We start from the raw sequence: 15,272 nt of genomic DNA, 5'->3' as shown, positions 1-15,272 counted from the left end.
GTGGGAGCACTGCGGCCTTGTCTCTTGCTGGGCTAGGGGAGAAATGTTTTAACTGGTCTAATTAAACCTGGAATGAGCTATTCCCTGTGTTCCTGGTGCAAGCTGGGGCTGCTGGGGAGGGTTATGCCATCATCTTTCTCTCCTTCCCCACTCTCATTCAGCGTTGGAGTGGATGGTGGCTGGGGAAATAGCAAAGTCCCTCAGGGACGTCGCTCTGTTCTTGCTGAAATTACAAGCACAGAGCTGCCTGGGCATGAACATGTAGTGTTTACTCTGCCAGTATGAATACAAATAGTCTTATTATAAGAGATTCTGTACCCAAAGACCACCAAAAAAAAAAATTAGGAGATTTTTTTTTTTTAACCCTTGGTAGACTTTGTTGGGCTCAGTCTGTCAAGAAATTACACGGCTCTTGTGGTGTGTGTGGTGTTGGTATCTAAATTAATCTAAGCTGATGTAATCTATCAAATATCTTGTTGCCCACAGAGGTTGTAGAGGTTGTGGACTCCCCATCCCTGGATGTGTTCAAGGCCAGGTTGGATGGGGCTTGAAGAAACCTGGGATAGTGGAAGGTGTCCCTGCCCATGGCAGGAACCAGATGGGCTTTTAAGGTCTCTCCCAACCCAAACCATCCTGTGATTCTGTGAATGCACAGATTCAGGCCCTGCCCCTGTGGCTGTTACACCAAGGGGATGAATCACGGGAAAGTGGGATAAAGCTGGGGAAAACATGATGCTCCCCCGTATTTTTCCACCTGGCTACTAGAGGTGTATCATAGAACAGAATCTCTATTTGGGTTGGAAGGGACCAGGACCTGTTATCCCAGCTGGATGAGCCACTGTAGGACGATGTGCAGCTGGAATGAGGTTGGAGACTCCAGTACTGAGTTCTGTTGACAATGCCCTGCACACAGTAACACTCATTCCCAGGTGGGAGCGGATGATCCGAGCAGCAGCCTGAAGGACAGGTGACATTCTGGAGATCAGGAGCTACTGAAGAGATTCATTCCTCCTGCTGCACTTGCTTTATCTGCCTGAGCTGACTTTAGCCCTTTGTGGTTTAATTCCCTTCAGCTGAGGGAACAAATTTCTGCAAACGGGGGCTCAGGTTTCTCTTTCCAAAGGTGGAAAGGATGGCTGCGGGGTGGAGGAGGAAAAGGCAGGATGCTGGATAAATTCAGAGCATAATCCTTTGCTTTGTTGAGGGTGTAAGTGGATCCATTCCCCTTTTTTTAAGAATCACTCTGCATAACATCTGGGCAGAGAAACACAGCATCTTATCTGCCAGGAAGCAAAGATCCTTGGGGTAATCCATCTCTGTGGCAGTAGCTGGGAATGTTGCATAAGAAAAGGAGACGTGCCACGAGGAGCAGGAGGAAATATTAATTGGTTCTGCACTTCTTCCATATAATACAATGATGAACTGTCCTCAAAATATGGCACATTGCCTTGGCTCTCTAACTTTGGCTGAATTTAAGGAAGAGTTTTGTCCTCAGGTTTGGACTTGGAAAGGCCAGAAGCCCAAAAATTGTGTTCCAGGAGAGATGATCCATAAAGAAATGAGTCCAGCGGAGAAGTTGAGGTTCCCAAGCTTTGCAGTGGTTTGCTTGGTGCCCTTAGTCAGAGATCCCACTGCTTCAGTTTGTTCCCATCCCAGTCAGATGGGACTTTGGGGTTTTATGAGCATAATTTAGACAAATATCTCTTAAGAGTACTTGGGTTTCTACTTGTGAATATTGTATTATGCAGCACTGCCCCAGTTTGAGTTGGTAACCCCTGGTGGTCAGTGCAGTGGTATCTGTGCCCCAGAGGTCCAGAAGCAAGAGCTGGTTCCAGGTTAGACCCACTGAGCTGACAGGTGGCAGGTGAAGTAGGAACTTTCCAAGTAAATGTGAGATTTTAATTATTATTTTTCCTTTTTCTCAGCACAAGTTGCTGATTTTCTGAACCCAAAGTCTTTGGAGAGACTGTCCATCATATGTTTCTTAGTAAAGAGGAAATTTGTGTTGGAAACTCCTGTCTGTGGTAAAGGTAGCTGCTGCTGAGTGCATTTAGGTTCCTATGAACATTCTCCTTGTTTTGGATGAGACTCAGACCCAGCCATTCCCCCACTGCCCCGACGGGGGCTGCTGGGAGCCAGGGCTTGGCTTTCCTGACAGCTACACTTCCTCTGTGTGAAAAGGAGTCAAGACATTCTTCCTCTTAAAGCATTCAGCTGAGCTGAGTGCCCTCAGTGCTTGAGCTGGCAGGGAAAATTGAGAAACCAGCATAAAACCCAGGAGGTTTGTGGTCAGCGTGTTCAGCCAGAGCTGCAATCCCTGCCCTGACATGGGAAGAGCAGGAGCTCCAGGCTGGGATTCTCCCTGTCCTCGCAGGGTTTACAAGCAGCAGGTTGGGCAAAACTGGCTCATCCATCTGTGTTTTCAGGAAAATCTGTGAAATGGGAAGTCTCAAGGTCTTTCACTATCCAAGAGTTTTCCTTAGACTGTAAAGAATCCTGGATGTTGTCTGAAGCTTTCTGCTGGTTCTGGATCCTTTGTGTTATGCTTGTGAACTGGATCCTGGTCTCTAGTTACTCCTTTTTTGGTTTGGGTTGGGTTTTTTTTTTTGGATGTGTCCCCTCTATTACCAGTCTGGCTGCTTTGACCCCCCTGCTCACATGTGAGACTCTTCCAATAAGATCTGACTGCTCCCATAGGATTTCTGGAAGAAAGACTGAATGTGCCTCACTAAGAAGCTGAGAACAGTTTGTAAATAATTCCCAGAGCAGCAGGTACAGGAGGGAGCTGAAGACAACAGTGTTTTATCAGCAGAATCAGTCGATAGCTCCTGAGTAAGGGCTGAACAGACTTTGGGACAAATGGGGTGTAATTTATTGTACAATTCTGAGCAAATCAAGAACTAAGCACCAGAAGTGGATGCTCAATCTGACTCCAGTCTGAATCTCAAGATGGATATGGATTGTTGAAATGTCCAGAGTTTATATAGGTGGAAGGAAAAAAAGAATCCACTTGTAGTTACTGGTAATTTTATGCATTTTACTCTAAAATGTCTTTAGGAAGGAAACATGAAGTTCATCCCACAGCTTGATATTTATCCAGGGTTATAACATAGATTATAGCGCCATTTGTTTACAGGACTTAGCTTTTCTGCTAATTTAGTTTTTTTAAATAAGTGGAAGCCTTTTTTTCCCCCCAGTCTTTGGTGTTTCTGGCTGAGATCTTCATCGGGTATGTGGGGTAGAGGTGTTTGTGTGCTACTGTTGGAGGGCAGGGTTTGGAAGAATGCGGCCCCTCAGCCTGTTTGACAGTGTCCAGGGATGATGGGTGTCCTGGGAGCCTCTGTCCTGCCTGTCACCTGAGCCTCTGATGGGGCTCTGTGGCTGTGCTAAAATGGGGAAATACCTGAAAGAGTCAGGAACTGGGTGAGCACAGAGCAGTGAGCAGGGCTGGAGTTCAGCAGTGGATCCAACACACTGTGCTGGTGCCGTTGCTGTGCTGGAGACACGACCTGGAGCTCGGTGACACCCCCCCAAACCCCACTGAGGATGCCTTTGTTCCCAAGATTAGCATATTAGCTGAAATCTCAGTGTGAAAAGGTAATTCCCTCAGCCTGCTGGAGAACTCAATATAGTCCTTGTCACCCTTGAGTCGGGCATTCGGATGCTTTTCTATAGCACTTCATGTATTTTGACTCCAATTTACCCTGATCCTCTGGCACCGGGAATGCTCCAGCCGCTGATAAGACCCGACTAATCTCCAAGGACAAGGAGAAAGTGATGTAAGGAGTGCCTGCAGCAACATCCCACATCCCCCTTCATCTCTCTCCTGGTGTCCATGGAAAATGTGTCATTTTCCCCACTGGCACTAGATGTCACAGTTTTTCCTCCTCAGTGGCACGAGGATCAGAAATAATCCATAATCGGAGCTGTTTGCCGGAGCGTTGGCTCCAGCGCCTTTCCTGGGTAGATGGCAAGGTTTGGCCAGGTGATATTCAGGATGGCACAGGGCTCCTGGAATGCTCTGGCCAGCTCCCTGGATTCCTGGGGGGGGAAAGGTTGTAGCTGTTGAATTTTATACAAGCAAAGCTTAATCACTGAACGTTCTGCTTTGTCACCCCGTGTTCCTGCATTTTATGGCAGGGACAGTGAATTAGAACAGCAACTAGAGCTGCAGGTTTCTTAAAGGATTATAAAATCCCCAAATCCAAGGCTTGCAAGAGCAGAGATGGACGTGGTGGGGCAGAGTTTTATTCTGTACTTTGATATATGCCTTTGAACACATGTATGTGGATCATATGGACACTGCAGTTAGGAAAGTTCTTGCCCACAGGAAAGCTCCTAATGTCTGTCGCTCTCTGTAACTTATCTTTATCCATCTGTAACTTCACCAGATGAAACTATTCCGCATGAAGTTTCCAGGCCTTACTCTCTGCCTAGGGGGGAAGTTACTTATTGTTTAGCTGGAAAGCTTCGTCACAAAAGCTTTTGCTTTGGAGGAGAAGCCAGTGGTGCTGCTCACAGGGGATTCTGTGGGCTTGCAGCAGGAATGTGCAGGAACCAAGGCAGTGTGAATCCACGTCTCCTTCAGCCCAGGAGTGCTGCGTGAAGAAATTCAGGAGGGATTTCTTCCTGGAAAGGGTCGCCAGGCATTGGAAGGGGCTGCCCAGGGAGGGGGTGGACTCCCCATCCCTGGAGGTGTCCGAGGAACGACTGGACGTGGCACTCGGTGCCATTTTCTGGTTGACGAGGTGGCGATTGGTCAGAGGTTGGACTCTGTGATCTTGGAGGTCTTTTCCAGCCTTGCTGATCCCGTGATTCCATGGCACCTTTCCCATCTCGTGCTGGAGCCGTTCCCTCCCAGGGCTCAGCTCTGTGCCAGCGTGCTTGGCTCTGCTGCCACCACCACGCTTGCATCGCTGAGGGACACCTTGTCCAGAGCCAAGAAGAGGATGAAGGAATCCTGGGTTTTGGCACTCCACCGTTGTCAAGGCGTGGAGTTGGACGACCTCTGGCAAACCACGTGCATCCTGCCCTTTTCCTGGGGGTTCGTGCTCCAGATAAAAATTTGAAAGCTTTTGGTTATAGTTTAGGTGCAGGGAGTCTCTTTTTTGGATCTGAAGTGCCCAGCAATGGATTCAAATGATGAAATACCAAACTTGCTGTATCTTCATCGAGTAAAATTCCCAGGAATGCCTTTGTTTCCTTTTTAAGATACACTTTGTCCATGGCTGTTCAGCCAAGTGATTCAGCATCCTGGGTGAGCCAAGGAACACTAGTTTAGCTCCTGAACAGACAGAGGTTGTGAAGGGGAGATAAAGCCTGTGTTCCCTGATTTAGCAGTGTTGGAATGTGTGTGTGCAGGAGGGAAAATTGGGCTTTTGTCAGTGTTGAGCTTCAGCATCTCCAGTGTTCATGTGCTAAACCACCACTGCTGCTGCATTTCCTTTCCTGCTATGACTTCGTATGATAATTCCAACACACAAATGTATTCATGTTTTATATGTGTTTTTAACATGTAAAACTTTCATGTGATACAGACACAACAGGACAAGACAAAATTATCAGCAGGGCTCTGAAAGTTCTGTTGTCCTGCTGAAAAATGTCAAGACCCACAATCAGGTTTCCAAATTTGGATGTAAATAAAAATACTGAAGCCTGGCGTAAAGTCCCCAGGCTCAGCACCACCCTGGTGTGAGAGAAGTAGAATAAACCTATGCCGATCTCTCTGGAGACCAGTGACAGGACCCGAGGGAAGGACTGGAGCTGTGTTAGGTTGGATCTCAGGGAAAGGTTCTTCCCCCAGAGGATGGTTGGGCACTGAACAGGCTCCCCAGGGCAGTGGGCACAGCACCAAGGCTGACAGAGCTCAAGGAGTGTTTTGACAATGCTCTGAGGGACAGAGTGGGATTGTTGGGGTGTCTGTGCAGGGCCAGGAGCTGGACTGGATGATCCTTGTGGGTCCCTCCCAGCTCAGGATACTCTGTGATTCTGTGGTTCTGTCGGCTCTGCTTCTCCAGGAATTACAGATCCTTGCAGAAAGAGCCTGCACACCTCCCTCTCCCAGCCACTACTGGCATTGGCTTCCCTCTGCTTGGAGCCTGCCGTGCTTCCAGGAGGGAGCCTGGGATCGGCTCCTTCCCCATTCCCCTCGGTGCCTGTTGTCAACAGCTCCGGCTGCCACCGGCAGTCAATTTGGAACTGCATCAGTGTGTGTATTACTGCTCCCATCGATAGCGCAATTAATGTTGAAGTCAATTTTGGTGTTAATTTTAGGCCATGATTAGTGTTGACACTGTGTGTCAAACGAGCGGCGTTTACGAGCGCCGGGAAAAGCCGCCGTTCGTTCCCGCGCCGCTTTTACCGTCTGCTAACGGTCACATTAAAGGCCAGGGTCTGGTGGGAGAAGGTGTGGGTGTGTAAAATTGTGCACCTGAAACTTGGGGGCAATCTGTGCGTGTGCAATTCCGCGGGGCCGGGGCCGTTCAGGGAGCGAATGACATCTGAGCGCTGAATCCTAATCACAGTTCGGAGCATCAGAAATAATGATCGCTCCTGATCGGGGCTGGTGAATAATTCATCCCCTTTGATTTCCACGTGCTGCCCACTGATACTTTTCAAACCAAATGTGTTCCTACAGGAGAATAATGGTCCCACTTCTTATGGAAATACCGGGGCACAAATCATTTTGCCAACATAAAAACAGTTAAATAAGACGGTTCCTGCTTTTATTTTTTATTTTTTTCTTCCCTCCCCCTCTTCTTCGCTCCTGGGTGTGCTGGGAATGGAGCTGTGGCAGGAGCAGCACTTCCAAACTGTGCTGCCTCCTAAAAAGAGCCTGTTCCGAAGCCAGGGCCACTCACCATCACCCACTATTGCTGCCAGTGCTCTTAGGTGATTAGCTCAGCCTGGCTAATTAACCTGGGAACTCTCCAGTTTTTGGCGTGCTGCCGTTAACTTAAAAATCTCATTATTCCCTTTTTTTTTTTTCTGAAATAAAAAGCCATTCTCCACTGCCCATAAATTTCAACCGAATCTGGGTTGTTCATTTGCAAAAAAAAATAAAATCCTTAGTTGTGCAAATCCCTGTGGTTTTTATCACTGGATAAATGGCACAAAACACGCAATGAATTGGGGAGGCAACAAGACACACGAGTTAATAGTGGTGCACTTTTGATTTTAATTTTCTTAAACTGCATGTGGTTGCTCCGTGTTTATCAGATATAAACTATTTTTAAGAGTTTGTGCCCTGGCTGGATATTTTTAGCTATTTTATTGGTGAACATTGGCAAAAGGGATTTTATTGATGCAGAGGACACATGATCTCAGGTTAGGGAAATATTCCAAGACTTCTGTTACAGTCTGAACTTTCTAAGGAAGAAATGCTTTTAATTTACCTGTTTTCTGTGCTGTCAAAAATCATCAAGCTGATGAAAGTGAGGAAAATCTCTTGGCAGGTGAGACAGACTGTGGGACAAGCCCTGGGTGCTCAGAGCTCCATCACTGGCCCCACAGGCCTGGAGTGAGTCCCTCACCTGCCTCAGGTGGGAGCAGGACTTGGCTGCCAGTTTGTTGTGGTGGTTGTGTGGATTTCTGGCAGTTCTTTATGTGTTTCTATGTCCCGGTTTACTGTGGTGACGAGTATTTAGCAAACCCAAAGCCTGAGTATTTCTCCTGTTGCTCTGTTCCTGGTGGTGCTGGAGCCTTCTGGGGTGGTCCTGGCTGATGGGATCAGTGTGGCTGTAAGGGAACAACCACTCAGGCAAAAACCTGTCAGTTACTGTTAATTCTGTGCTATTTTGGCTTAAGTTCATGGTGTATTTTAAAGAGACTGTTTCCCCATTTCTGTGTGGGTTTCTGTCAGTGACTAAAGCTGGTTTTTGAAGCGGTATCAGAAAGATTTGGTGAGAGCCCACTAAAGGATTTTAGTTATGCAAAAAAACTCCCTTTAAATTATGGTAAAGAACTGAGCTGCAGTAGGTGCTGGGGTAGAGATGGCCATCCCTGCATCCCTGACTTCTTAGGTGCTAATCTTGGAGCCTTTAACTTTGGGTTTGCAGAATTTTTTAACCTGCAGTTTCTAACCACGAGCTTGCCCACAGCTGAGAGTGAGAACAGAGACAATATCCAGCCCTTGGCATCTCTTTTTCCTGCACAGTCAGGTCAGAAGGACAAAACTTACTTTTCTTCTCCATTTTTCACCTTAATTCTTCTGTTTTCTGCTGTGAAAATCCAAGAGCAGAGTCCAAGGAACCCCTCTGGCCATGTTTGGGATCAGTTAGGCTCCTCTCCCAGCCTCTGGACTGGTTGTCCCTTGGTCTCTGTGCCAGACCAACACCTGCATCCACTTGTTTTACAGCATTACAACTTTTCCCTTTAATTTGGCAGCAATACTGATATTTTAGCAAAAAATTAGGGATTTATGCTCCTGTCTTTGAAGCTGCTGCAGTATCTCTCTGTTCCAAACCCTGCAGTTGGATGCTAAGGTGAAACTGTAAATATTCTGGAAATATTCAGAGGCAAACGAATGAATCCATTCTGATGTATCAGAGTAGCAGTGGAGGAAACCAAGACCAAGGAGAAGGTGAACTGAGACACCCTCACTCTGTTAAGTTGCACTCTCAGCTCTGGGAAGGGGAGGTGGAAGGGAAGGATCTATCAGCAGCCGGCTGTAATATTTTGGATTGCCGCCTGCTTTACTTCCAATGACCCTTTGATTAATTCCTCTGCCTCTTTATTTTTTTTAATGAGCCTATTATGGCATATCTTATTGCAGATGCTGATTGGATCTCGACTGTGTATTGTGCCATTTTGATTTGGATTAAATGGCACAGATCTGTCTGCTGCTTCTCCCCTCTCCCCCTCCCGCTTTAGTTCATCACGCTCAGAATTCCGCGGCTCCGCAATGAGAGTTTCAGCCCTCCTTGATTGCAGAGGATGTGCAATCGGCTTGAGGGATGTGTACTCAGAGCTTATGATCCTTGGGCAAGCGGGGACTGGGTGATGCATGTGGCTTTCAAGGGACGCTGCTATTTCCATCTGTTAATGGCATTCCAGGCCGGCCCGGCTCCCGGAGCGGCGGCTGAGGGATGGGGGGATGCAGGGGACAGATGCTGCTGATCTCCAGGAGATGGGCCAGGAGAGATCATCCAGTGATCTTTGAAAAGAAAAATACGTGGCAAAAAGCATTACTTACCCCTCGGACAGGTCTGGAAAGAAACTGCTGCACAGATTTGGGAAGGAAACAGGGAAGAGCCGAAGAAATGAAAGGAAGGGCAGGGGTAAAAATTGAGATAATAGTGAAATAAAAAGATTTTTAAGCTGAGGGCAGGGTAACAAGGTTCTGGGGTGATACCTGGGAAGCCTAAGCAGGTGGTCAGGAATCCTGTGCAGCAGCACATCCCTCCTCACCCTGTGAGGAGGCACATGGATTGTGGCACAGGGAATGCACACAGCTGGCAGAATGTGTGTTGGACCTGGGATAAATCCCTGAATGGGGAGAGGGAGGGACAGTGTGAGTGTCCTGGCTGGGGTGAGAGCAGTGGGGGATGTCCTCCAAGGAAAGTGGGAAGGATCCAGTCCTTCCAGCTGTGCTCTGCACTGGCAGCGTGCCAGAGCTGCTGTTACCAGAGTTCCCAAGGAAAACGTGCCAAGCCCAAGGGAGTAAAGGTCCAAGAGAAGCAGTCCCTGCGTGGTTCCCCTGCACCACATCTCAGAGATGCACATTTATGTTTTGCTGTTCTCTGCTCTTTGATTGCAGGTTGGGATGGTGGCCTGGAAGATGACTCTGAAGACCCCGGAGTATCCAGAGGGCCGGGATATCATTGTCGTTGGCAATGACATCACCTACAAAATCGGCTCTTTTGGGCCTCAGGAGGATGTGCTGTTCCTCAGGGCTTCGGAGCTCGCCCGGGCACAGGGCATCCCCAGGATCTACGTGGCTGCCAACAGTGGAGCCAGGATTGGTTTGGCTGAGGAGATCCGGCACATGTTCCACGTGGCTTGGGAAGACCCAGATAACCCATACAAGGTAAGGAGGCACAGGAATTCGGGGGAAACTCTGCAACAGCCCACAAAAGAGTCTTATTTTTACACCACCTCTTTCGATAGGAGTGAGAGTAACATTTGCCAGACTGTCAGGTCCAAAGTTCTCCTTGTTGCTGGATCTGGAACACTGGAAGTGTCCAAGGCCAGGCTGGATGGGGCCTTGACCAACCTGGTCTGGTGGAAGGTGGCTCTGCCCATGGCAGGGGGATGAGTGAGATGGGCTTTAAGGTCCCTTCCAACCCAAACCATTTTATGATGTGATTTTATGATCTCCCAGGCAGCAGGTTGGCACCCAGAAGGAATTAGGGCTAAATACTGCAACATTCCCAGCTTTCTCTGGCCTCAGCTGCAGCTCCAGTGTTAAGAGAGGGTGTTCTTATCACTCTCTGGAATTAAATTCTGCTCCCATGAAAGTTTGCTTTTGGAAGGGGTTATTTGGGATCAGGAAGGAACTAGAGGTGAGAGTGAGATGAATGAACTGTCTTTCCCTTCAGGGATACAAATACTTGTACCTGACTCCTCAAGACTACAAGAAGGTCAGCGCGCTGAACTCTGTTCACTGTGAGCACGTGGAGGAAAATGGAGAGTCCAGGTAGGAATGAAAAGCTTCCTGTTCATCCTTGGGTCATGCATGGCACGTCCTTGTCCTCAGCTGGGACATTCTTTAGGATGCAGGGCTGTGGAAAGCCAGAGCTGTGTGTGGTCAGGGCATGGAAGGTGAGTTAGGAGTTGCTCCATGATGCCTAGTTTGGGGCAGGGCCGTGTTGACCGCCCCTGACCCCAAGTCATGGCTGAGGCTTGGAAGAAGGAAGTAAAGAAAAGCTAAAAGGTAAAAGCCTCTTGTAATCTCTTGTTCTCTTCTTTTTTGCCTTTGGCTGCATTCTCTTCCTCTCTTGCCTTTTGCCTATGATCAGCCTGTTCCTCATACCCTGTTGGAATTTCAGAACACTTTTCTGGGAAAAGAACATTCCTCTCCCTTGGCATTCCCTCTGGCAGTGCTGCTGCTCCTGCAGGATGTTCCATGGTGCTCAGGATGTTCCATGGTGCTCGGGATGAGCCGTGCACAGGTCCTGGCCGGGTTTTATGCACATTCCTCCTTGGAACCTTAATGATATTTAGCCAGTTCTCATTTTCTTCATAGCAAACTGATTCAGCAAATCACTGGACCTTGTGACTCAGAGGCTGTCTGTGTCTCCCCCAGGTACAAGATAACGGATATTATCGGCAAGGACGACGGTCTTGGAGTAGAGAACCTCAGAGGATCTGGCATGATTGCTGGAGAATCATCTTTAGCCTATGAAAGTGTTATCACCATCAGCCTGGTAATCCCCCGCTGCTTTCTATTCTTCAAATTGTATTGTCTGCTTCAGCTAAAAATCCTGCAATGATATCCCAAAGATCCCGGGATCGGCCTTCTGGTTGATGGAAATGGGCTCCTGGGGGCTTTGAGCAATGCTCCTGGCACCAGTACAGGGCTGGGTCCCTTTCAGACTCAATTTAAAACACTTTAGTCATTTGGCTTTATGTTTGCTCGGTCTGAAAGTTGCTGCTTCTCTTTTTTTCAAAAATAAAATACACATATGTTCAGCTCCTAAGTGTTAGAACATAACAGATTCTGGAGTTTTGCAGCGAGAGGAGATTTTATGGCCTTGTCACAAACACACCTGGTTTTATCTTGAAGTTGGAGTCAATAGGTTGGGGCTGTGTGGAAAGACAGAAATCAGTGGCATTGCAATTTTCCCTTTATTTTGTTTTTTTTAAGGTTACATGTCGGGCAATCGGGATTGGGGCCTACATTGTCCGGCTGGGCCAGAGGACCATCCAGGTGGAGAACTCTCACATCATCCTGACTGGCTGTGGAGCCCTCAACAAAGTGAGTCTTTGCATTTCAGTCCTCAGACCAAGTCGCTCCAAGTCCTTTCCAGCCTGGCTTTGGGCACTTCCAGGGATGGGGCAGCCACAGCTCCTCTGGGCAATAACTCTGGGTTTCAGTGAGTTCTACTGGAGCCTCAGGGAGCTGCCACCACCCTGGACTGCCTTGGTCCCTTTTGCTTCTCTCTTCTCAGCCTCCCCCTGATCGAGGAGAACTGGCTCAGGGCTGGGAAAGCTCCATGCCTTTGCAGTCTTTCTCTTTGCTCTTTGCTCTCTGCAAAGCAAATCCTCCTTCCATGTACCTGTTTCCCATGACAGGAACATGGCATTGCCAGCCAAAGGCACTATTCCAGGCATCCTGGCTGGAGATTGGCAGGGAACTGGGGCAGAACTGCACGTTTAAGGGCTTGAGCAGGAGCCAGGTGAAGGGGAAGAAGGAGAAGCAGCTTTTAACAGAGGTTGTATGCACAGGTTAAATGACAGGAGTGGAGGAGCCCAGAGCCTGGGCAGCAGCATCTATTTCCCAGGGAGTGCTGTGAGAGAGGCAACAGGGCTGTTCCCAGTGTCTGGAAGTCCATGTTTCCAAATATGTGGGCCAGAATCAGCTGAACTTCCAGCCATCCCCAGCACTGTGGTAATTCTGGGGAGCACTGAAGCCTGAGCAGTGTGTGGATGGTGATTTTTCCTGCTGGAAATCTCAGCCATGGGGGCAGGAGGAACAACTGGGACTGTTATAAAGAAAACTTAACAGGTTCACTGCTAAAGTGGCTCTTTTTTTTCCACTCCAGAGGTGGATTTTCTCCCTTGCTGCCCCAAGCCCATTAATCCCACAGCCTCCAGCCCCTTGTCTGGTGCAGACACGGCTCCCAGCCCACTCTGCTCCCATCCCTCTCCCTGAGGGCTTTGTTTCCCTGGAGTTGGGGCTGTGTGGTGTGAGTGCCCTTCCCCATCGAGCAGCTTTGTTCTCAGGCACTCTCAGCACCTGGGGTGGTTGTGCTCCATGGCAAGCTGTGTTTCCAGGAGTGCCTGCCTGACAATGGGAGATAAAAGGAAAATAGGCTCTCGTTGAATTATTCCCCTGAATAAAGGGGGCTCTGCAGAAAATGAAGCATTGATCCTATCAACTCTAGGCTGCAGCACCCTCGGTTAGATCTCTTACACACATCACACACACCTGCATCAATGGGAGGAAAAGAGGCATTTGAAGATCCAGCATTTAAAAAGGAATTGAGTCAGTTTAGTGCTTGCTGAAGTGCAGTAAGTTGCCTGGTTCCAGCTGTCACTTGCTGGGGCTTGGGGCCCTGCAGAGTTTCCCAGATGGCAGGGCCAGGCTGTTTGGTCTCCTCCTCTTTCCAGGTTTAACTGCACTCCCTATCCGTGGAGTCAGTGCTTGTTTTCATAGGACTAGATGAATCTCACTAAATTTTAGGCACCTAAAAATTAAGGATATAGACTAAATTAAGCACCTGACATCTATCAGCAGGCATAATCAGGAGGAGATGCTTTCTGGGGGTGATTTATCCCATCCCAGGAATTTCAGTGGGCTGACTAATCCCTTGTGTCCTTTTCCCTCCTCCCTGCTCTGTTGGAAAGATGTATTTGTTTATGTCAGCTCTGAACCTCTACCTTCCTAAAGGTGTAGGAGGAACCTATTGCATCCTATCCAGCTTTCCCAGCAAGACCCAACAATGTTTACCTAACCTTGGATAGGGGGAGCCTGGGAATCCCCACTCACTCCTGTGTGTGTGATGGGTCTGCTGGTTCTTGTGATCTTCCTGAGAGAGATCATGGCTGGAACAAAGATAAATAAGTGGAAACTGCCACCTTTAGCTCTTCCCAATTAGAGATTTGGGACAGATGAGATGTTTAAATGCTGTCTTCCCAGAGGATGCTGGACAATGCTTACTTGTAGTCTTGTGGCTGCACACACATCTTCAAAATGTCTACTCTCTGCCAGAGGAGAATGTGCAGCACAAAAATGGAGACAGTTGGGCTCTCAGAGAGCAGGCAGGGCTTTCTGGGAAGTTGTTTAATTTCTTTTCCCTTTGGAGTGTTGGGTTCTTTCTAACGTTCACTGGGAGCAGAGGGGGGACAGTGACGAACGCTCTGCACCAGCAGAGCCATTGCTGGTCTTGTTCATTATCATTATGTTGAACCAGCCTGAGGGTTTAGGTGTAGAGGGAAAGGTCCAGCTGCCAAAGCCAGAGGGTGACCTCTAACTTAGATGATGAGCTCAAGGTCAGCATCATTTTGAGCCGAGGCTGCTGTTTGGTTCTGGGGCTGGACCCACGTGCCGGCTGTTCCTGCACCGGTGTCAGAGGGACATCCCAGGGAGACACCTGATCGCGGGCAGGTTTGAGGATTCTCCAGCCCCACCGCCTGTCAGGGGTGACAAGGAGCTGCAGGGAGCTGGGCAGGGTTTCCCCCTGCCCTGATTGAGCTGTCTTTGTTCGCGGCGCGGAGCGACGGGCGCGGGCGGGACCTGGGGCCAGGTGTGATGTGCGGGTGGGGACAGTGCCCCGCGCGGGGGGGGGCCGTGTCGGAGCCGAACCCCTTTTGTCTCCCCCGTTGCATTTCAGCAGGGGGTGGAGAGGTGGAAATGACATTTCATTCCTCTCGGTGAGCGTGTTACGCGCCTGTGCCGAGCCCGCTGACCCCCCTGAAAATTGAAATAATGATAATGCGCGTCTCCTGACTGCATCAAAGTATCAGCACATCAAAAGCCAGGAGGCATGAAATGCAAATGATAAAGTGAAAGCAGATGGATTGTGCATGATCGCCTGATGCCCAATGAATTTTAAAAGATGCTGGTTCACATGGGGAGAGGGGCTGAAATAAACACGTTATCCCTGAAATTTTTTTTTTTTTTTTTTTTTTTTTTTTGTTCTTGCTGCTCACTCCTGACAATATTTTTTCACACTTCAGCGAGCAGCCACTCCATCTCCCTCCCTCCCTTCCCTCTCTTTTCTCTCCCTCTCTCTCTGTCGCTGTCTACCTCACACACGTCTCGGGTCATGTCGCCGCAGCTCCGGTGGAAATAATAAGATATAAACCACGAGGTTGTTATTTGCATAGAAATAGCATGGAGCCCCAGGCAGCATGGGAGAAGGACACAGAGATCATTTGTCTAAAATTTTAATGAAAACTTTTGCTGAGGCAGAGATTTTTATTTTTTTTTATTTTTTTTTTTTTTAACTTCCCCTGCCTGCCTCTTTTTCCAGCCCCAAAACCTTCCTCCTCCTCCTCCCTCAGCTCCCTTCCCTCGTCACGACGTGAGCACGGGGTGATTTCATACGTGACGTGCTGTGCCCTGCACAAACACATTCATTTCCACGGGTTTTCTTTTCCATGGAAGT

The 15,272-nt window shown here is 48.5% G+C and overlaps 1 protein-coding gene across 8 annotated transcripts in view; it reads left to right on the top strand.

Annotated features, from left to right (window-relative positions):
- The window catches only part of ACACA (acetyl-CoA carboxylase alpha), a 117,370-nt gene that overhangs the window by 68,565 nt on the left and 33,533 nt on the right, over window positions 1-15,272 (top strand). For all 8 annotated transcript variants that reach the window (XM_032707154.1, XM_032707150.1, XM_032707153.1 and 5 more), the window contains 4 exons: window positions 9,758-10,027; window positions 10,539-10,636; window positions 11,246-11,366; window positions 11,807-11,917. In XM_032707154.1, coding sequence (XP_032563045.1) covers window positions 9,758-10,027; window positions 10,539-10,636; window positions 11,246-11,366; window positions 11,807-11,917 — 600 coding nt within the window. The remainder of the gene's footprint in view (window positions 1-9,757; window positions 10,028-10,538; window positions 10,637-11,245; window positions 11,367-11,806; window positions 11,918-15,272) is intronic.

Source organism: Chiroxiphia lanceolata, chromosome 20, assembly GCF_009829145.1.
Source record: "Chiroxiphia lanceolata isolate bChiLan1 chromosome 20, bChiLan1.pri, whole genome shotgun sequence".
Classification (NCBI taxonomy): Eukaryota; Metazoa; Chordata; class Aves; order Passeriformes; family Pipridae; genus Chiroxiphia; species Chiroxiphia lanceolata.
This window is presented reverse-complemented; position numbering and strand designations above follow the sequence as displayed.